This window comes from Musa acuminata, chromosome BXJ2-6 (assembly GCF_036884655.1).
Source record: "Musa acuminata AAA Group cultivar baxijiao chromosome BXJ2-6, Cavendish_Baxijiao_AAA, whole genome shotgun sequence".
Classification (NCBI taxonomy): domain Eukaryota; kingdom Viridiplantae; phylum Streptophyta; class Magnoliopsida; order Zingiberales; family Musaceae; genus Musa; species Musa acuminata.
This window is the reverse complement of record NC_088343.1, coordinates 42,489,915-42,512,855: the sequence shown is the minus strand read 5'-3', so window position 1 is coordinate 42,512,855 and position 22,941 is coordinate 42,489,915. Positions and strand designations below refer to the sequence as shown.

The window sequence follows — 22,941 nt, the reverse complement described above, 5'->3', positions numbered from 1 at the left end:
GAAGAACCTTCACATTCTTCTTTGTAGAATTCAACTTGGTTTCACCAAATGACATGCCCTAATTACTCTATTTGTACAGTGTAAAGAACAACAATGTTCATGGCCACCACTTTTGAAACTAGAACACCCTTATTTAGGTTCATTGAATCACCCTATATAAGCGTTGGAGATGATGTGACATCTCCCGTCGTCTGATATGTGAGACCCAACATGTTGATTGTAGGAATAGCAATATTCTACTCAACCATCTGTTATTCTAATCGCTGCATTCTGTAACGGGCCGGTTTGGTAACCTCTCTTTTCACTCTCTCTCTCTCTCTCATGTCGCGGCTCGGACATGTTCGTGTTATCGTTTTGCTGGTTTGGCGTCAGCGAAGCTGAAGAAAGAGAGGAATAATATCGGGCGCAGGATTTGCTGCGTGGCCGGATGTGTGCTGGTGGGTCCTCCTCCTCTTTTTCTTGGCGCACCCAAACACTAATTTTGTTGAGACTCCCCCCTTCCACTGCTTGCTACTAAATTCTCTCTTTCAACTTCCTTTGTGCTTCTCCCTCCCTCCCCTACCATTGGCGTTGGCTGAACTCACCACACGTAGTAGTAATATGAGAGAGCGAGTCGGTGCCTCCTCCCTCGTCCAAAAGAACACAACACCGACGCATGGATTTGTCTCCGCTTTATTAGGCAACAGCAAAATCCAAAAAATCCTCTCTGTCATCCCAATCTCTCTGTCTCTCTCTCTCTCTCTTAACAACATTGCAGAGACACGCCTGCATGCTTCTTGAGGCAGCGCAGCAGGCCACATTCATCCCCTCTCTCAGCCCTTCACTTATTCAGCGATGGAGATGACCCCACTCCTCCTCTCTCTCTTCCTCGGACGACATCGACCGCCGCAGGCATCCATCACGGCCCAGTCTCTTCCGCTGCAAGTGCGCGCCGCCTACGCATACTATTCTTCCCAGGCTGACCAATTCAGCCCAACCCGACAAGTGAAGCCCAAATCCACAATCTGATAAATCCTCATATATCGTGCACATCAATCGACCGGTGATTTTATAGCTGTGACATGTTTTGTCGATGGTGATTTAAGTTATGATTAGAGATTACGATGACCATGTGAAGAGGTTTGGAGATTCCCATGCACCCATGTTCATCGGAGATCACAATGACCTCGTCGACCATGAACTCGGTTCGTATTTTGTCCTACGCATCATGTGTTTTAGTACGAACAATGTTTTGTGTATTTTGCTACATGTTTTACATGCGACATATTAGTTTAATTCCACATATGGCGTGGAAGGAGAATCAACTTTAGTGTATGCGTGAGGTCAATCTATTACTATTATGCTCAGAATTAAGTTGATGGCGGTGTTTACGGATTCTAAATTATTGGATCACGAGATTTTGAGGTGCCGTCGTCGCGCGCACGCGAAGCAAAGGGGCAACACTTTCGCTACTCATCACCGCGGCAACCCAAAATCCGTGCCCGTCTTTCCACTGACGTGGGACCGGGGCCCACGCAGACATCGAAAAAGGACTTCCCTCGTCAACTCCTCGGAAGTCATTCGCGTCCCGCACAAATCTTGCCCCGTTTCGTTCTCTTCTAGACAGGCGGACAGTCTCCTCAACGGATCCAGTGGGACCCACTTCCAGTAAAGCATTTGCGACAAAAGGCCTCCGGATGGGTCGACGTATTCTTTAATAAGAAGAAACAGTGGTGGCATCTTTCTCCGACGACTCTATTCTTTCCTCCACCTCCTTAACCGGAATGCCGAGCTCCTCCTCCCCTGCCAAGCTTTCCCTCCCCCTCCTCCCCTCCATGGCCTCCGCCGCCGGCGACCCCCAGGACGCCCGCCTGGTCTTCGTCGGTGACCCGGACCGGTCCTCGTCCCCTGGCGCCGACGTGGCCGCCAGCAACGCCATCCGCACCACCAAGTACTCCCTGCTCACCTTCATCCCCCGCAACCTCTTCGAGCAGTTCCGCCGCGTCGCCTACATCTACTTCCTGGCGCTGGCCCTCCTCAACCAGATCCCCCAGCTCACCGTCTTCGGCCGCCAAACCGCCTTCCTCCCCCTCGGCACCGTTCTCCTTCTCACCGCCATCAAGGACGCTTACGAGGATTACCAGCGCCACCGCTCCGACACCGCCGAGAACAACCGCCCCGCCTCCGTCCTCCCCCTCCGTTCACAGCAGGCCGCCTCCACCGTCAGGAAGAAGTGGAAGGAGATCCGCGTCGGGGAGCTCGTCCGCGTCGGGGCCAACGAGACCATCCCCTGCGACATGGTCCTCCTCGCCACCAGCGACCCCACCGGCGTCGCCTACGTGCAGACCATCAACCTCGACGGCGAGTCCAACCTCAAGAGCTGCTACGCCAAGCTCGAGACCGCCGCGCTCGCCCCCGAGGCCCTAGCCGGCGCCATCATCCGCTGTGAGCCACCCAACCTCAACATCTATAGATTCCAGGCCACCATCGAGCTCCGCGGCGACGGCCCCAGGATCCCGCTCGGTCCCACCAACATCGTCCTCCGCGGTTGCGACATCAAGAACACCTCCTGGGTCGTCGGCGTCGCCGTCTACATCGGGACGGAGACCAAGGTAATGCTCAACAACTCCGGCGCGCCCTCCAAACGCAGTCGATTGGAGACCCGCATGAACCGCGAAATCATCGTGCTCGCCGTCATAATGGTCGGAATCTGCTCACTGATCGCGATCTCTACTGTGATTTGGCTTCACAGCAACAGGGATAAGCTGGACACCTTGCCGTTCTATCGGCGGAAGGACTACTCCAGGGTTCCGCCAAGGGATTATTTGTATAATGGATTAGGGCTGGAGATGCTGTTTGCATTTCTGAAGTCCATTTTTAGGTTCCAGAACTTCATTCCCATCTCGCTCTACATATCCATGGAGCTGTCGAGGTTGATGCAATCGTTCATGATGACCCAGGACGAGAGCATGTGCCATGAGGCGACCGGCAACAAGCTCAAGTGTAGGGCTTTGAATATAAACGAGGACTTGGGGCAGATCAAGTATGTGTTCTCGGATAAGACCGGAACTCTCACGGAGAATAAGATGGTCTTCCAGTGTGCCAGTATTCATGGGATTGATTATGTTTGTCGAGAGCCTCTGACACCCGGCGAGATTGCCCCTCATCCCACCATAGGTAGTATCTTCTCTGCAATTGCTCCCTTGTGGTTTATAATGCCAATATATGTGTTTCTTGATAAATGAACTGTAGCTATGTGATGTCCCTCTCAATTTAGCAGTAGAATGTATGCTACATTGTGGTCGTATTTCCTTCACTGGAGCACCCACATTGCACTTCATTAGAAAATATTTCTTTTTATGTCCTGGTTGCTCTTGAATTTTCACTAGGTTATGAACACTGGGTACTATGTTTTGTTTCAAGATGACTATTGAACTGTGCTTCTGATTATGTTTTGGATGTGATTAACCTATCGTTAATCACTTACTCTATCATGTTGCTAGCAGTTGATGGTCAAGTTTGGAGGCCGAAAGTTATGGTTAATACTGACCACAAGCTCCTGAGACTGTTAGAGACCGAGAGGGACACAGAAGCAGGATTATATGCTGTTAGTTTTTTCCTTGCATTGGCTACGTGTAACACCATTGTGCCTCAGGTATTGGATACATCTGATCCAGCAGTGAAACTGATAGATTATCAGGGTGACTCGCCGGACGAACAGGCATTGGTGTATGCTGCTGCAGCCTATGGTTTTGTGCTAATAGAAAGAACATCCGGGCATATTACCATTGATGTTCTTGGGGAGAGACAGAGGTACTCCTTTCTTTCTGTCATTTTTCAGTTGTTTGGTGTTGCATTCCTAGTTTTTTTCATACCATCTGGTTCAAGTGGTGCTAAATTTCTATAGGTGTCGATCAAGAATGTTCTCGATTAAGACTCTAAAAAGTAAGGGCGTGCAATATTCTTGAGACTCTAAAAAACTGCTTGAAGTTTACTTATATGCTGGGTAACATGAGACTTTTTATTAATCAGGTGGGTTACGACGTATCCCGGGACATTTAGACCCATAATAACCTGGATGATCCTCATGCATTATTGAACTTAAGGGTCTTGTAAGGGTTCCTAACTTTCCCATGAATCGTATAACTGACTTCCAAATTGTCACTCGTATAGAATAAATTTAGTTCATAAGTAAATGACTAACATGCTGTCTCCATGCCCTTTCTTTTCTAGAAGGATTTGCCTTGTAGAAAGTCTTGCTTCATCATTCTAAGATGTAGTAGGGAAGCCTATTTCATTATAGTGAAAATAAAGATAATGAGTGGAGAACTCAGAGAATTCTGCAAGAGGTGATTATTGCCGAAATGTGGCAAAGATGAAGCATCTCCCTTTTGGAAGTATGATTTCCTAGTCAAAATAGAATGCCATTACTCCAAGTTCTTCTGTCAACTGATCTCCTTGGTCGACGTATGTGTCAAGGGGTCATGTTAGGGAAGTTGACCCTTTGCATGCATAGGATGCTCTTGTCCTACCTGGTATGATGATCCAATGAGAGCTAATTCCAGTGGCTTTTGGGTAGCACTTAGACTGTGTTAGGACCTGGTTTGGAGGGGTGATGGGCCTGACTGGGAGCCATGGGCGTGGAATTTGACCTGGACATGAATTGCATCTGGAGAAAACTAAGTGTAGGCTCCAAGCAGCACTGAGGCCCTGACAAGAACTGGGCTGACTCTTGGGGCTTAGCCACCAGCTTGTCCACTGTGGCTAAGCAAGGAGATCTTATTTGGAGGTGCATGACAGCCTAATTTGGTCAAATAAGACCATGTTAATGCATGAACTAGGTGAATTATCAAGCTACACTTGATGCTAAGAAACTTGCTTAGAAGTTTGCAAAACAATTGGAACCTTTGTATTCTAATTGTATTAGTTTTCTGGATTTTTTTTTTATATTTGTATCAAATAAGGTATATTTTGGATCTGTTTACTTTAAAGAAAGAAACAGATTTTATTTATAATTGCGGTCTTTTTGGTGGACATCTCTAACTCTCATTACCATCATCCTAGCATATCTAGAGTACACCTAGGATGTTGACTAATTCAAGATTCGATATGTTTGCAGTTGTTTAGTATCGACTACTTCTTGGTCCATTATTATAGCATATGAAGCGGGAGATGCATATCTTTTTCTCAAATCGGGAGATGCATATTTTGGATCTGTTTACTTTAAAGAAAGAAACAGATTTTATTTATAATTGCGGTCTTTTTGGTGGACATCTCTAACTCTCATTACCATCATCCTAGCATATCTAGAGTACACCTAGGATGTTGACTAATTCAAGATTCGATATGTTTGCAGTTGTTTAGTATCGACTACTTATTGGTCCATTATTATAGCATATGAAGCGGGAGATGCATATCTTTTTCTCAAATTGATTTCTCAAATCATCCGTGTTGTCACGGACAAAGCTGTACAAAGAGCGTTCAATTGAATGCTCATGTATGTCCATATCAGACATACATATCTTTTGTTCATGCTTTGCACAGCATGTAGAGGACTTGCAGTAGGCCTAGCAGACCTAGTTTGGTTGGCTTTGTGGCCGTTTCAGGCTTATAAACGTTGGTTGTGTGTAGTCGTCACATAGAGGCATAACTGCCTAGAAACAGGCTATCCAGGCAGTCATTTTGGAGATTTTCTAACTTTGTAGAGTGGTGCAGAGTGTTAGCCAATACAACACCCAAGAGCTACCTAGATAGCACATGGTTGAATGGGCCTTTAGGGTATTGTCTAGAGCTGGTTCGCTGTCTTGTTCCATAGTAGTGTCATGTGGGTACTTGTGAGGGCTTTGGTCTGTGGTGGACCACCTTGGACCCTTTGTCGCATGACCGTTCATAGCTTGCGAAGTCCATGTTTATAATTTGTATTGTCTATCAAGTACTTGCTGAAATGGTTGTTTATGGATCCCGAGTTAAACAAGTTCTCTAATCCGTCTTCTCTGTTGTAAATTCTTAAGGGACCACAAGAGGTTTCGGAAAGGCTGACCTTTTGCGGATAGATATGTAAGGGTGCTACACGACTTAAGCAAAATCAGCTAAGTCCGTGACAGTGTGATGATTCACGATGAGTAACCATGCTCTTCTATTGGATCTCATGTTCATTTGTTTGCAAATGACAATTGACTAAATGATTTGCTGTATTTTGTGTACAAGTAAATTTTATTTCAACATCTCTTAGCAGAAGCCATTATCTTGTTGAATTATGTCATTGTTGTCAGTTCAGGTTTGAAGTTTTGGGCCTTCATGCATTTGATAGTGACCGAAAGAGAATGTCAGCTGTAATTTGCTGCCCTGACAATTCCGTAAAACTATTTGTTAAAGGTGCAGACAGTGCAATGTTCAGCATTCTTGATAGATCCTTTGATTTGGAGATAGTACGTGCAACTGAGATGCATCTTCACGCCTACTCTTCTTTGGGTCTAAGAACTTTGGTAATTGGTATGCGGGATTTGAGTGGCAGAGAATTTGAGAACTGGAAGGCTTGTTATAATATAGCAAGCACATCATTATCTGGAAGGGAAGACCTACTTGGTGACATTGCAAGCCAGGTAGAGTCTGATCTCAGAATCTTGGGGGCTACTGGAATTGAAGATAAACTGCAGCAAGGTGTGCCTGAGGCCATAGAGTCTCTAAGAAAAGCTGGAATGAGGGTTTGGGTTCTAACAGGGGATAAACGAGAAACTGCTATATCTATTGGGTATTCATGTAAGCTTATATCCAACAATATGAGCCAAATCATAATAAACAGCCATTCCAAGGAATCCTGTAAACAGAGTCTTGAAGATGCCATTACCATGTGTGAAAAACTGACAATTTCAAGAACACAGACTGATGGAGGGAGCACTGGTTCTGCTACAGTTCCTGTGGCCTTAATTATTGATGGCCCTACATTGGTTCATATTCTTGAAACTGAATTAGAAGATGGGGTAAATGCTGATTAGGTTATTGTCTTTAGTTTCTTCTTTTATTTGCTCCTTCTACATACTGATTCTCCATCATCTGGGTGAGGCAGCTATACAGAGTAGCCACTACATGCGATGTGGTCTTGTGTTGCCGAGTGGCTCCATTGCAAAAGGCTGGAATAGTCGCGCTTATAAAGAAGAGAACAAACGACATGACTCTTTCTATTGGTGATGGTAAGAATCTTATGGTAACATGAGGGAGCTTGTCATTGATACTTGTAAGTTGTAACATGATCTTTTTCCTTATGGACCAGGTGCAAATGATGTCTCAATGATACAAATGGCTGATGTTGGCATTGGCATCAGCGGCCAGGAGGGCCGACAAGCAGTTATGGCATCAGATTTTGCCATAGGACAGTTCAGATTTTTGGTTCCGCTTTTACTCGTACATGGTCACTGGAATTACCAACGCATAGGTTACATGATTATTTACAACTTTTACAGGAATTCTGTGGTTGTATTCTTGATTTTCTGGTAAGCATCGTAAGTGATACTTGTAGTCCCTTTAACCTTCTGAAATCATAGTCTGCTTCTACTTTGAATAGGAAATGATATAAACCTAAAGTATAAAAAACAAGAAATGGTTAAAATTTAAGTCTCAAAATTACATCTAATTTTCAAATATATTCCCTGTTGCTTTCTCTATGTTGAGGAGAGCAGTTATATGTTGCTTTCTTTATCTTAGGGAGATTTTTGTTTCTTTTAGGATTCTTTGTCTTGTAATGGCAATTGAAATCCATCATTTCATATGACTTTCTTAATATTGGATATTAAGATCTTTTCATGTTCATGCAAATTAAGTTATACAAAATTATTTGGATGGATCCAAAAAAACATATTTTGTGACATGCTTCAAAACTATGATAAGTTAGTTGTTTGACTTGTTAATTATCTAGCTTAATTGAATAGGAATGATCAGAGACTAATAGAGCATATCAATGTGTGCTGTTTTGTATGGTTTTGCATTTAAATCAACTTACACTTTATGATTGTGTGCATTCAGTCCAAGTTATATTTTCTCATCGGTACATTTTCTCTATTGAGGTGAAATTAATTGATTGTCATTTAATGAATGACCATTCCTTCAAAATTTAATGGCGGTTTTCAAGAATAAGTTTAACTGAATGTGAATGTTAATCATTTTACAATTCTAATTTTTATTTAAGTTCTCCCTTGCATGGTAGTATGACATTTGCAATAATTTGATGATCTTTTTGTTTATTAGTTTGTAATTTAATTGGGTTAAAGTTTATTTTAGCCCTTGTGGTTTTGGCCATGGACTTCTTAAGTCCTTACGGTCTACTCGTATTTAAAATAATCCTTATATTTTCATAAACATAGCATATAAGCCGCTCCTGTCAAGCCTGAGTTAATAGACGTTAGAGTCTGCTTACGTGAGATGCTAACTCATAATAAACCATTAATATAATGACACGTATAATTTAGGGTTAAGGTTTATTTTAGCTCCCATGGTTTTGGGCGTGGACCTCTTAAGCCCTTATGATTTACTTGTATCTAAAATAACTTCTACATTTTCAAAAACGTAGCATATAAGCCTCTTCTGTCAATCTGAGTTAACAGATGTTAGATTCTGATTATATGACATGTTGACTCACAATAAACTATTAATATAATAACACATGTAATTTAAGTTAAAAAAAATTAAGACCTCCATCAATAGCAGGAGGAGACGTCGTCGTGGAAGCGACCACCACCAGCAGCACCGAGCCGCTATTACCTAGTAGAGCATCGTACGCACGCAGTTTCTCCCACGCTAATAATGAGCTCATGAGCTTCCGGTCCTGCCTCAAGTGGATGTGTGTCAACCAGTCCGACGCTAGGCACCCAATGGTCTCCTGGTCCCTCTTCCTCCTCTTGGGCATCTTCGTTTCTACCGCCTCCCACTTCGTCCTCTTCTGCGCCCCCACCCGTCGTGCCTATGACGTGGTGGTCCAACTCTCCGTCACCTCCGCCTTCGACCTCTCCTATCTTTGCTCTTTGCCTTCGTCCGTCGCTACGGCCTCCGCCGCTTCCTCTTCCTCGACAAGTTGGTCGAGGAGAGCGAGCGGGTGCAGGAGGGATATATGGACCAGCTCAACCGTTCCTTCCGCCTGCTCTCCATCTTCGTGATGTCATGCTTCGCGGGAGAGGTGGCTTACAAGGTATGGAGGTACTCATCGGAATCAGAGTGAGTGCCATTCGTGGTGGCGGGCAACACCGTGATGGGCGACTAATTGGCATACACCCTGGAGCTGGCAAGTGACATCCGAAAGCTCATGAACTCGTCATCAATGCAGGAGAGGCTGCGTGCATATAGCGCCTTGCTAGGCAGCAGCAACACTCGCTTCCACGACGATACCTCCTCCCGTCATTGATGGAGGTCTTAGTTTTTTTTAACTTAAATTACACGTATTATTATATTAATGGTTTATTGTGAGTCAATATGTCATATAAGTAGACTCTAATGTCTATTAACTCAGATTTAACGAGAGAAGCTTATATGTTACGTTTTTGAAAATGTAAGGGTTATTTTAGATACGAGTAAACCATAAGGACTTAAGAGGTCCATGGCCAAAACCACAGGGGCTAAAATGAATCTTAACCCTAAATTACACGTGTCATTATATTAATAATTTATTATTAGTCAGGATGTCACGTAAGTATACTTTAACGTCTTGTAACGGACAAACTTCTAAACAAGATGTTGGATGTAATGCTTATGTCTGTCCGTTGTCTTTAGGCACGTTTATACCTTGTACAGCAGGTAGAGGGGCGGCCGAAGGCTAAATAGTCCCATGTTAGTTGGGTTGGTGGCCTCTTTAGGCTTGTAAATAAAGGTTGTCATGTAGACACGTGCGAGAGCTTTTCGGTCTGTAATGGATCATTTTACCCTTTGTTGTGCAACTATTCAGAGCTTGTAAAGTCTGTTTGTAATTTGCATTGTCTATGAAATGTTTTTCGGACATGTTTGCTTGTGGATCCCGATTGAGGTGTTCTCTTTAACCCGTTCTCTCTTTTGTTGGTCCTCAGGGACAATGGGAGGCTTCGGGGAGGTTGACCTTTGCGGACGGACGCGCGAGGGTGCCGCACGCCTTAGGCAAAACCAGCTAAGGTCGTGACAGTCTGTTAACTCAAACTTGACGGGAGGGGCTCGTATACTACGTTTTTGAAAATGTATAGGTTATTTTAAACATGAGTAAACCATAAGGGCTTAAGAGGTCCATGGCCAAAACCACATAGGCTAAAATAGACCTTAACCCAATTTAATTTCATGCGACGTTATTCTTGGATGATTGCATAATCTGAGATCATCCTACCTTATCTCATGAGACATCTTGATTGAACCAAGACTAAGGTAATTTCTTTTGTAGTTTCTGCCCTATTCTTCGTGAACTTTGCATATCAGGTGGTGGCTGTGGTTGTGTATGTATTGGCTAAGGGATACTCTTGTATAGGTCTCTTACATCTTAAGATTCCCCCTTTATCTGATCATGCTGCTTATCTATAGTGAATAACAATTGCCTCATGTGAGAAATACATTAACTGAAATTTATGGGCTGTTAACTGCAGGTACACATTTTTCTCAGCATTCAGTTTGATAAGCCCTATAACTGATGCCAGTGGGTTTCTATATTCAGCTGTTTATACTGCACTTCCGACTGTAATCGTTGGAATATATGATCAGGATTTGAGCCATGGGACTCTGCTAAGTTACCCCCAACTCTACGGACCTGGGCTTAGAGATGAACGTTACAACCGAAAGTTGTTTGTTCTGATTATGTTGGATTCCGTTTGGCAGAGCCTAGTTACCGCCTTTGTTCCTTTTCTCTTTTATTCAGGGACATTAGATGACTCCAGCTTAGGAGATATATGGATTGTTTCAGTTGTCCTGTTGGTGAACATACATTTGGCCATGGATGTGTTCAGTTGGAACTGGATTCTACTTGTGACTTTGTGGGGTGTCACAGCTATAGCAATGGGTTGTATAGTGGCAATAGATGCCTCACCTTCAATGCCTGGTTACTGGTATTTCCTCTCAAACTTTCCCTGCAATTTTAGTTTCTGTCCATGCATGATTTCTAAGTCAGTAAGGCATTTTCATGTAATCCTTAGTGTAAATTCAGGGATCCTACTTAAACATTGAGAAATTAATTAAATCTGACAAGACTAAATGCAAGTTCATTCATAGCAAAAGAAGATCAATACATCAGAACATTCTCTTTAAGAGATGGCTGCATACATGCATGAAAGGGTTGTTGCTTTTAAAGCATATTTCTAATACATATTTGTTATATATGTCAGGGCCATCAATAATCTAATGGCTACCAAATTATTTTGGCTCTGCTTACTCTGCATCTTGGTGTTGGCATTGCTTCCGCGTTTTGTGGTTAAGGCGTTTGCTTCATACTTAAAACCTGACGATGTACAAATCGTTAGGGAAATCGAGAAGGTTGCTAAGCGAAAACATGACGGAGCCCTAGAAGCTCTATTGAGGTCCTCTTCAGATCATCAGCAGCCGAATTCATGACTTTTATTTTGTCCTTTCGGGTATTCCCTAACTTTTTTTTTTTTGTTACTTTGTATACTGATATAGATTTATTTTGGCTGTTAGATTCTTTGTGAAGTTTGTTTACATATGTCTATCTGGGTGATCTTATCCCTTTACATCTAAATAGAATATTCTGTTCTTAAAAGGTCAAACTGTCCCTTTTTCCCTAAATGAAATGATACCAGTATTTTATGCCAAACTGAATGTGCACATTTCCAATTGCTTCTTTACTTATTGAGCTGTCAGCCTATTTCAACTTTCCTCACTATCTTAGTTTAGATAAAGATGTTTCCTTTCAGCATGAGAATGTAGACAAATTGTTTATAGGTTTATTGCAAGAAAAATAGATTGTGATTACTAAGTTGAAGAATAAAATGGCACATCTACATCTCATCAATGTAGTGGTCAGAAGTTTCAGCAAAAATGAGAAAAATCCTGCAAATTCTTATATGTACATGTAAGAGTTGATTCTATAATCATAATGTTATGTACTACCATTGGCAGATAGCCAAATTGGTGTTTAACAAAAGGTGCATCCGATTTATTCAAGCCTTCATGGTTGATTAAATATGAGACAATACAAATGAAAACAGTCTTTTTATGCCATGATTTTTATGCCATATGAAATTTTGATAAACACAACGGCAACATATCATAAAAGAGTACAAGGTGAATTAAAAAAAAAACCCTCTAGTTTTGAGAAATTCTTAGTTAGGTCTCAACTTTCAAAAATTTTCATAGAGTGCTTTCTCTCTTGCGTGAAATAATTAGTTTACTCTTCTTTCGTTGGATTCGTTGTTGCCTTCATTTTACACTATTGCCCTCACTTTTCTGTATCGTCTCTGCTTTCGTACATCTCATTATCTCTCTTCAGACCTACTATCGTCCTAACTCTTCTCTTCACTATTCCATCGGATTTGCCTTTGCCTTCGTTAGCTCCTATCAAAATCATCTTGCGCACCTTGCCCTCATTGTCCTCACTTATGACACAGGTGATCAGCGATAAAGGTATAGACATAAGGGATTGTGACCAACGTCCTTGCCTATTTTCCTTGTTTGAGGAAGGAGGAGGCGCGAGGACTATCGTTGCCTCCATCGTCACCTTAGGAGACGGGGTTATGAGCGAGGACGACGAGGGTGATGATATTAGGCGGATGCGATGGTCGACAAAGGTAATATCATTTTAAAAAAAATATTCAAATTTTTTTTAAAAAAAATTGAGATGCTAACTGACAATTTTTTTAAAAAATTTTTATAAAAAAAATTCACCCAAGACTATATACATCTTGAACAACATGCACAATTTCCAGACTAAAAAAACAGAAGAACTATTAGCAAAGGATTTTCGCCACGCAAGAAATGTCGCTGACAGTAATACCTATTCTATGTGATGTCAACTGACCTTTTGGCAACAGAGTTGGTATCAGCTGTGTCAGCCTTTCTGCAGCAGGAGAAAACCAAACTTGCAGGTGGCAGAGGTTTTATTCATCCCTCTTATCATGGCATGATAAATGTATACAAACCAACCTCAGCAAACAAATCAGCGTCATAAAAGAGTGGGAATCAGCCATGTCAGTCATGCTGCAGCAGGAGACAACCAAGCTTTGCAGGTGTCAGAGACACTCTTCATTGCTCTCTTATCATGGCATGATAAATAAATGTATACAAACCTCAGCAAACAAATCAATGTCATAAAAGAGTTGGAATCAGCTGTGTCAGTCATGCTGCAGCAAGAGGAAACCAAGCCTGCTGGTGGCACAGAATTCTTATTCATTGCTCTTATCAAATGTATACAAACCTCATCAAACACATCAATGCCATAAAAGAGTTGGACTCAGCTGTGCAGCAAAAGAAAACCAAGGTTACAGGTGGCAGGGATTATTATTATTATGGCATGATAAATGTGTACAAACCTCAGCAAACAAATCAATGTCATGCTCAGCAACTCATGCTCAAAATATTGCAGGCATTGTCATAGAACTGATGAAAACAGATAATGTCAGTGGCAGTTGCTGCATTAAAGCTATATGCCCAAAGAGAAATGTCATTAGATGCAAGATCATGCAGGTGTGTCTAAAAGCAAGGTTTTGGAGACCTTTTAGTTGGCTCATAAATGTAAATGGCTCACAGATTTCAAAGGAAGTCATAAAGACAACCAATGACCACACAAAAACACAAGTCAAATTTATTCTTCTGTGCTAGAAGGATATTATTGATTCAAGATTCAGCACTTGCTCAGTTCCAACGCTATGCTTTTTTGTTCTGAACTATTTCTCTGGAGTAGAAATCTGAAGGTACAGACTGCACCCTCTTGTATTTACAACATGGAGTTCCTGCACAACATCAGGTGTTGTTGACAAGCCGAGCTCTTCCCTGCTTGCGTGTGAGCAGCACAGGAACTTGGTCATCCTGCTTTCTCTGTCACAAACCTAAGCAGGATTTCTATGTGCTTTCTTGGAATGACTCGAATCTGGACAATGCAGCAGGATTTGCATGCAATATACGTGCGACATCCGACTTATTAGCTCTCTTCTCGGCCTTGGACTGGAAGATGATACCACCCATGTCAGGCTTGATACCTAACGCAGCCCATATCGAACTCTTTGCAGCCTCCTCTGGATCATCTATCCTAAGAGTCTTCGGAACCCACAAAGACTTCTCCATCGTCTCCGCCTCGCTCTCTAAGTTGCTATCTCTGGAATGCTTCCCCAAAGTCGCCGAGTCATTTCCTGAACAACCTCTGTTGCTCGTAGAAGATACATTCCACGTCCCATTTGGCCAGGCGGTGAAGCCCCAAAATGGAGCTGCCATGAGAGGGAAAGGGAGTGTTGCTGCCATCACCGCTCCGGCACCCCACGGAACCGATCTCCAATCGCCATTCTCTGGTCTGCAAGAATGCGCTTCCATGGCAGCCACATCGTTCCAAGTTGGTCTCCATGGATACGCCCAGGTAGCAAGTCCGTTGCAGTGAACTTGCACGCTGCTTCGTTCCATGTCAGAAGATGCACAGCAAGGCTCCCCCCTGTTGTCTCCACGTATCGTGGAGCCAGAATCGGCAGTCTCACCTTGCTCTCCTCTGATACCGAGCACAGAGGCCACGGACTCGCAGAGAGGAACCTCTTGTCCAAATCTAGGGACGGTGCCATTTCCGATCAGAGGTCCTGCAGGGGACGTCGGCACACACGGGAGAGCTCGTTGATGATGAGTCGAGTTCGGAGTGTCCGGTTGAGTAGACTGTAACCCGGTTGAAGGAATCACCAAGCTCCGACACTGTAAAGCCACCGAATGCTTGCTCTTACGCCTGCCGGCACCCACAGGGACGTTCCTCATTGTTCCTCCGGCAGTCCAATACCTCTGGCAGTTCTTGCAGAAGTGTCTCGGTTGGTTAACATTGTAGTTGTTGTAATAGCAGAATTTGGTGTCCATGCTATTACAGCGCGGGCACGGTAGAATCTTATCCGGTTTCTTGAGAACCTTTTCTTGTGTCGAGCAATCAGTCTCAGTTTTGGTGTCCTCAGATTTGCCTTTTTCTGCTGCTTTTTCATCTGCAATGGAGGTTTTGTTGACTTCATCTTTATGGCTACTGGTCAAACCAGATGAACTGATTGGTGCACCTTCATCCTCTTCATCAGCTTCTGTAGCCAAAACATTGTCGACTTCTTCAGATGCATCCTGAAATATAACAGCCATCTAAGATAAATAACTATCCAGCAGAATAGGTTAAGTAGCATATTTCAGCGACTGCACCGATATCTTAAGGCATTCAAAACCAAAAACTTACCCTAACAAAGTACAGATAAGAAGTTTCAAAACCATGTCTATAATAAGGCATTCAATCGATAAACAAAAATTCATATAGATATGAAATGGCATTAGATAGAACGCTGCGAGTTAAATTAAGCATTAGTACACCAAAAGTAGAGGAAGGCTCAAGAACACCACAAGAAAGCATAACAAAGACTCTTAGTTTGCCTAATCGTATTGCCTTCAGAAGAGCCATATGGAAGGAAAGGATCCATGAGGTTAACCCCAAAAGATCGAGACTTTGTATGCACGTCTGTGATTCTTCCTATATTCTCTTTTCCAGCAATTTTAGATTTTTTTCTACATGAATACAAACTATAGTTAGCTTCCTTTTTTTACTTAGATGAAATGAATCTAATCTTTTTTTTTTTTTCCCTCTGTTCCTCCTTCATTCGTTCCTGACCGACCGTTCTTGTCATTCTCCTTCATAGAGACCCCTGTGTAGAGTAGAATATTGATCTTGTGTCATATAAACAAACCTAAATGCTATACATGCTAAAACATCACTCCTGAAAGTATGAGATCCACTTAAACTGTGAAATTGCTACTTGATAGACAACCTTCGAGACGATACTAAAAATTATCACAGAAACTATATTATAACACGGATAGTGTTGTCCCTAAAATTACATAGCTAAAACCCTCCCCGAATTTTCTCTGGCACAGAAATACAAGAATACTCTACATAACTATATAAAAAGAAACATTTTTTAACTCTTCCTGTAAACACCATCGGCCGACTGATATATATGTTGGCACACCATATGCCAGTATGTTGGTAAGGATCATATCTGTACCGGTCCAACCATGGACCGATACGAAACTGGTTCACTACCAAAATTGAGTTCCTTGATAATGAGCATGAACACATTCGTCACTTCAGTCTCATTCCATTATCAAGAGATGGATGACATGCCAAAGATATTCTAGCAATAAGCACACAGCAAAATAAGATGAATAAAGTGATAAAGATGTTGCACTTAAAGTGTAAGATACGATGGAACAATGTACTGTATATGCCGAAACCAAAACTTAACCTACATCCTTTCAGAGTACTCCCAGTGGAGAAGCATAAGTATCTAATAAATTTGCAGCTGTGTGACATGCTAAATTTTCCAAAAGTTTGTGATTAATGGAACTAAAATGTTGGCATCCACTAATTTCACTTGTAGACAACTATAAAGAAACACCCAAGTAGATCCTCCTACCAAAAAACCACAGTAAATTATCCTTGCTCTGAAATCAACAAATCTTCAAGTGACAGTGCTTTCTGTTGCAACCTCATGTATCTTTTCTTACTTCTCTTCCTTACTGTTTTCTCATCAATAACTGGATGGAATATAACCTTAATTCTCATAGAAATTATTCTGCGAAATGCATAATTAGGTTTCGGGTGTAGCAGATGTAACATCATAAACAGGATTAATCCCATAGCAATTAACCTTTCTAAAGAGAAAACAGAACATGAAACCAGTATGCTGTTCTACTTCATACATGATCCTTCACTGTGAACAAAGCTGAAAGAGACAAATCATAAGAAGAACAACAAACAAGTTTTTTTTCACTCTTGCTAAGAAAAATTAGGGAAAACAAGAAAAAAAAAAAAAGGATGAGATTTCTATTGGCAACTGATTTTTTCTATTTGCAATCTTATTTTAAGATCTTTTAATATTCCTAAGATATCCCTCTTCAAATAGACGTAAATATCCTCATCATCTTCCTTCTTTTCTCTCCTAATCATGAGTCTATCATCATCATCATCATCATCCATCTCCTCCTCCCCCTCGAGGGGTTGTAGGAATAAGGGGTTGTGGGAATAAGGATATGATTGATAATTGAGAGATTGTAAATAATAAAATTATATTTTATTATTTTTGTAGGGGTTGCCAATATCAAGTTTCGGAAAAAAAGTTCCCAATAAGCAAAAAAAAAGAAGAGTTTAGCACTTGACATAAAAACAAAAATCAGACACCAACTAACATAAGCACTCAATGAACAGAAGATGTCAAGATGAACATAGTAGAAAGCTGAACCAAGCAATTTTGGTCTGGGCTCTTAGAAACATAATATGAAGAGAGCCCAAAAAAGGAGCACTAAAGAGGGAAATCACCATCCATCCATGAAAATTCCCAGAGTAATTGAGAAAAAACTTCTGGAGAACTTATTAGAACGAGATGCAAGATCGTAAATCTTATCATGTTTAAGATCGAAATAGCAAGAATCGACTACGAACCAGAAATTCCTTCTAGCAATCACCCCATCAGGTATAAGGCCACATAAAATCCAAGAGGAAGGAGAGATTATAACCAGGAACTAGCCGATGTCAATAAAGAAATCAGAGGCAAGGCGAAAAGAGCGAGGAAAAAGAGGAAAAGAACCCATCTTTCCTGAAACCACAACCAGATCTTTAGATGCAACCCTGAAGAAACAAGGAAGGCCAATCGAGAAAAAGAAAGAGGTGGGTGGCTTCTCTTCTCACTTTCTGCCCCTCGGCCGCAGACACGACGGGCTCCGTGTCCGCCGCCTCAACCTCGGAGTCCTCAGCATCCGCAATCCTGGTCGGAGAGGAAGCCACCACGGGGATGGTGGTGCCGAAGAGCTTGATCGCGGGGTCCTTGGCCTCGGACATGTTCTCTGCGCCGTCCAATCGCTGCTCCCGAGGATTCCAACGGAGAATCGAATCGCATGTCCTCCTCCTCAGCGCTCAATGCGAGACGAAGGAAGGTAAAATTCCTTCTTTTATCGAGGGGGCGACCGGGAGTTGCCGGTAATCGATGGGCGTTAAGAGTGCCATGTGAGCGTCCTAGTCAGCAAGGGAAGACGTTCTGAGCCACGAATTTTCCCGTGGCTGGGAATCCCGGTAGGTGACGTCATCCGAGCCTTGGAAAAAGGTCCCCAACGTGGGTGCACGACAACTGCCACGACAATGATGCTCTTTCTTGTTCCTGGACGAAACATCCTCTGTTTCGGCCGAGCGGGACCACCACAAATAAGGAGGTGTCCATCATCTTGGGCCCCGCAGCTGAAGACCAACCATATAGTATTTGCACACATCATGGTGCCTTTACCAAGACATAGGATCTCAAACTCGTGGATGTGTGCACCCTTGCATGAGATCCCACTCATCTCGCGGATTCATGACCGGATCTCAAACTCGTGGTTGTGTGCACCCTTGCATGAGATCCCACTCATCTCGCGGATTCATGACCGGCAACAGCAGGTGGTGCTCGCTGCCACGTCACCGCTCCCTCACCCTCTTCGTACAAGCCAGCCGCCATCCTTTTCTAAATGTTCCCCGTTCCCTCACCGCCGCGTGTCAGTGAGCGGCGAAGAGACGAACAGTGCAGGCCGGAGAGGAAAGGGATAAGGCGAAGGGTTTCTCGACATCTTTTCCATTAGAAACACGGAATGATTCATCGCCATCCACCATGTGGATCTCAGATCGAATGGATCGTGAAAGCCAACTGTCGATCCATCTCAACCACAAACCAGAAAGATCTGAAAACCATCAGCTGCAAACGCCCCACAAGTTGGGCTTTCAGCTTTTCCTCCGTGAAAGGAGACAACTTTGGTAAGGTCCTTCTTCTGTCTTTTCTTGTAGTTCTGTGATGAACGCATTCCTGATGTTATTGTGCATTCAATCGAGCTGCTTGTGGCTTTTCTTGCTCACACATTTTTGCCTGAAAGCCAACAAAGTCATATTTCTTCTCCAGTCTTTTCTTGAATAGGACATTGCAAAGATTCAGACTTATCCAGAATGGATTTTAATGTGCTATGTGACTTCCAATTGATTGTCAATTCCTCTCAGTATGCTGAAGGAAAATGACAGTGTTCTGTACATTGTGGAAATTGGATGGGTTTGTATCCATGCCTTGATCTATGTATATTATTGGTCACCAAAAAAAAAAGGCGCTTTTTCATTGTTGGGTCATCTAACTTCTAATGTAGATTCCTTTCTCTATTTAATCAGTACATAACTCATTCTTTTCAGCTTGAGTGCTCACTTTCTTGTGGAACAAGTCAAGGAAAAGAAGAATCCACGTAGTCACTACGTCCATGGCATGGATTTCACCTATGACAAGACTAATTACAGATTATCCCCCTTGTAATTAGTTATCCTTATCATCTCAATTCTTATATTTTTAAAAGTTATATTGGGATTTCTATACTTATGAAAATGAAACATTTAACCCTGTCTCTCACGTTGTCGACTCTGTTGATAAAAATACCACAAGGTTTATCCCTGAGTATATGTTGACTCTATCTCACTTCGATTTATCATTGAGCATATGTGGTATTTTCATCAGCAGAGTCGATGGCATGAAGAGAAACAAGATTAAATATTTTGCTTTCGTAAGTATAGGAAACCCAATTGAACTTTTGAAATTGTAGGAACTGAAATACTAAAAGTAGCTAATTATAAGGGATAATATGTAATTAACCTCTCATGACATGACAAGAAAATATCTGGCTTCATGGACACTTCTCCATCACTCTTTTCTTCTTTTATTCTTCCTCCCTTGTTCTCAACAATGGGAGATCAATTCTCGACCGGAGGTAAAAAATCTTAAAATTAAATGGTCTTAAATGGTCCCCTGTAGAGTGTTACTATATTTTTCTCTAAAGGCTCCATAAATGTCTCTTTATCAAGTCCTACATACCACATGATCTCATCTTTTTGAGAGCACCATCTCAACCTGCCTGCTATGATCAAAGAAGAGCACACATATGATCCCATAGATGACATAAAGTGACATGTTAGATGCTGGAATTGGTGGATGGCAAAGAATGAGGCACCAAAGACAATAGTCTTCCTCAGGATAAGATAAAATTGTATGAACCATTCCTGCCTGCATGACTCTTGGTACAAGTTTGCTAACGTTACTTTCTGTCATGTTCTTTTGCAGGAAGCCAACAAAGGGACTCACTGGTTTGTGTTAGAAAATTTATTGTATATTGATGAATCAACAGGATGATGGCTGCAAAAGAGAAAAAAGAAACTGAAAGTGAATGGTGAGATGAGGAGTAAAGCTTTGGTTGGATATGATGTAGCATTATTCTCATCTCTGAGCTCTGATGGGGCCTATGAATTGCCTTCATGGATATGTAAAAAGCTAAGGCCCTAAATCATTTGGCATGTGGGGAGCCATATATTTTAGCTGATTTCTAGCTTTGTTTGGCTGCAGAATTTAGTTGGGCGGGCAAATGGGAGAGATTTCCATGTCCATTTGGCTTTGGTGTTCCTTGGTTTTAACAAGACACGCAAGCATTGTACTTGGATGGAACAAAGACGGAAGTAAAGAGATCTTATGCTATATTGCAAAAGAAAACAAGCGTATATAATATCCAGAATCACTGAAAGAGATAAAATGACTTGAAGGTATGTCAATCTTGCAATGGCTTCATCACAGCCCTAAGCACAATGCTTTGTCGGTCCTTCAGATTGTTAATGAAGGATAGCAATCTTAGATTTTCTCTTTATGTTACTACAGGAAATCTCCTAACACTCTACCATTTAAGTGATCTTCTTCTGAGGCTGCTTCTTTGGGAAGAAATAGGTAGTGATTGAAAGAAAGTGTGCAATCACAATGAAGCCTCCTCAAGTTATTCTACTTGAACCTTGTCTCATGTTTGTCTTTCATCAGGATTATTTGACTTTCTAAGCTTCATGGTAAATGTTATTTCTAATAAACTTAAAATTATGGTAAATGCTGAGAATTTCCCACCAACCACATATTAGGTTTAAGCTATGACTGATCTTTGGACATCTTCATGGGCTTGTGATATGTTTTGGCTTTAACTTTCTAGAGAAGCCAAGTTGCAATGGAGTTTGTGTACTCATATATGACCAAGCTTGATGTAAAACAAAGTACCAAAGTAGAGAGAAAAAGAGGAGAAGAAAAAAAAGAGAAGTGTGAGATAAGTGAGGAGAGTAAGAGACTAGAAAAGATACAATTTTTTACATTCAAATCTGAAATGGTTGAATAAGCTCTACTATTTATAAGGGTTTAGAAGCCTTGATACAATTAATGAAGACAATGATTCCCAAAAATAATCTCCTAAGGAATTAGTATATTTTTAGAAATCCAAATATAACTTCTAGAATACTTAAACGGTAAATGAGTGCACTTAATACACAAGTGCACTTAGTACAAAAAGAGTCTACAGAAAGATCAAAAGATTTTTTTTAATTTTCAACATAATTTTTAGAATTTCTAGGTCAAATAATTGATGACTTTTTTGTTGATTTCCTTATCTAGAATAAAATTTTCTTAAATCCTTTGTAAAACTAAATGGTTTTCCATCAAATATACTTTGGAAAGTTCAAAATGAGAAAAGCTGGATCTCCTGAGATATGCATCCAGTTCCTGTCACATTTGTGTATTGGTTGCTTGCATGAGTTGCAAATAGATATAATCTGCACTTGTTGTGTTTACAAAAGCACATGTGCTACTGTCTTTTCCTGTTCCGAAAGATTCAATCATGCAGTCTAATTAATTCTTGCTATGCCTCCAACTTCTTGTTTACTACTTGATTTTTGTATCTGTCATCTAAAGCTTCATCTTTAGTGGAACCAATTGTCACCATGTATGCCATGCAGAGCAGCATGATCCTCCACTTTAGCTTGGTTTTGCCTCTAAGCTACCATCTATCTCTCTGTTTATGTATTTACAGATTGTTTGTACTTTGCTAGTGGTAGGACCTATCATACAATTTCAACATCACATTGGTTTCATCATATATTTAATATCTTTGATCACTGTTCTGCGTTGGCTACAAACTATCTTTAAATATTCTTGCTAAATGTGGCTGCATATTTGCTCGCTCAACTCCACTGAGACTAGAATGAAGCCTTTCATGTGCTCCACATTTGAGAGGTGAAATCCATAGATATAACAGTTTGATATTGTAAATGGAACTCCAACGCAGTGAAAGTTCTGAAGCTGAAACCTTTATAGCACTCACTAGAGGACATGGAGAATTTCTACAAGCTTGGAGGATGAGTAAGATTCCACTGGAAGATAACATGGCCAGAACGTTATGGAACACATGACCAGAAGCAGCTCTCCCTTGCAAGAAATCTCTCATGCTGCACAAGTTAAGTAATCTTCCCTTGATTAAATGTCACATTCAAACACCTTGTGTTTGTGATCAGTCTCAGATGAAAAGGATTAAGGCAGGAAGGAAAGGTTTATAACTGATGTCCTACCTGCAAGTCTCAGAACTCCACCGGGAGGGAAAGGAAATCACTTTATGAATTGTATTATTTGATGCCTCTGATTCTGCTCATTAAAGCTGCAAACATCAATCAGAAATTTGACGTCTGAACTGACAACCTATTCATTGGCATGCATGGGAAAGGTCTCATAGCATTTCTGCAGAATCTACCCATTGATCCTATTTTTAATGGTTTCTTGAAACCAGTTGCAGAAATCTGGTGCCACTCAAGTAGTCAGTCATCGATTACCAGCTTATTATACTGAATCAGCACAGATTGAAGCTTTCTATAACCAATGCACTGAGATATGTCAACAATTTTTTGAAGGACTTGATGACCCACCAGAGTAGGGACTAATGACCTGCTTCGATTTC

At 41.6% G+C, this 22,941-nt stretch overlaps 2 protein-coding genes across 3 annotated transcripts; one reads left to right on the top strand and one right to left on the bottom strand.

The window, feature by feature from the left end:
• The first annotated feature begins 1,709 nt into the window (after positions 1-1,709).
• LOC135615726 (phospholipid-transporting ATPase 1-like) lies at positions 1,710-12,716 on the top strand. Of its 2 annotated transcripts, XM_065114618.1 has the most exons (8): positions 1,715-3,156; positions 3,486-3,792; positions 6,257-6,959; positions 7,046-7,169; positions 7,250-7,469; positions 10,566-11,021; positions 11,298-11,543; positions 12,537-12,716. In XM_065114618.1, exons 1-7 carry the CDS (start codon positions 1,764-1,766, stop codon positions 11,521-11,523), a joined length of 3,429 nt encoding a protein of 1,142 aa, XP_064970690.1. In that variant the 5' UTR covers positions 1,715-1,763; the 3' UTR covers positions 11,524-11,543; positions 12,537-12,716. The 2 variants fall into 2 exon arrangements, 1 of the variants encoding a protein (XP_064970690.1); XR_010488131.1 differs by lacking the exons at positions 11,298-11,543; positions 12,537-12,716 and adding an exon at positions 10,026-10,107 and having other exon boundaries at positions 1,710-3,156; positions 10,566-10,703.
• A 987-nt stretch (positions 12,717-13,703) lies between these two features.
• On the bottom strand, positions 13,704-18,064 carry LOC103989649 (cyclic dof factor 1). The gene is made up of 2 exons (XM_009408564.2): positions 17,828-18,064; positions 13,704-15,216 (listed from the first exon to the last, which is right to left on the bottom strand). Exons 1-2 carry the CDS (start codon positions 17,975-17,977, stop codon positions 13,987-13,989), a joined length of 1,380 nt encoding a protein of 459 aa, XP_009406839.2. The 5' UTR covers positions 17,978-18,064; the 3' UTR covers positions 13,704-13,986.
• Between the last annotated feature and the right edge of the window lie 4,877 nt (positions 18,065-22,941).

Bases quoted from the DNA above. Each gene is read 5' to 3' on its own strand.
- LOC103989649 (XM_009408564.2), bottom strand. From the start codon at position 17,977: ATGTCCGAGGCCAAGGACCCCGCGATCAAGCTCTTCGGCACCACCATC. The intron at 15,217-17,827 runs GTGAGAAGAGAA...GTTATATTTCAG, and splicing joins CTGCGGCCGAGGGGCAGAAA to GATGCATCTGAAGAAGTCGA.
- LOC135615726 (XM_065114618.1), top strand. From the start codon at position 1,764: ATGCCGAGCTCCTCCTCCCCTGCCAAGCTTTCCCTCCCCCTCCTCCCC. The intron at 3,157-3,485 runs GTAGTATCTTCT...TGTTGCTAGCAG, and splicing joins TGCCCCTCATCCCACCATAG to TTGATGGTCAAGTTTGGAGG. The intron at 11,022-11,297 runs GTATTTCCTCTC...TATATATGTCAG, and splicing joins CCTTCAATGCCTGGTTACTG to GGCCATCAATAATCTAATGG.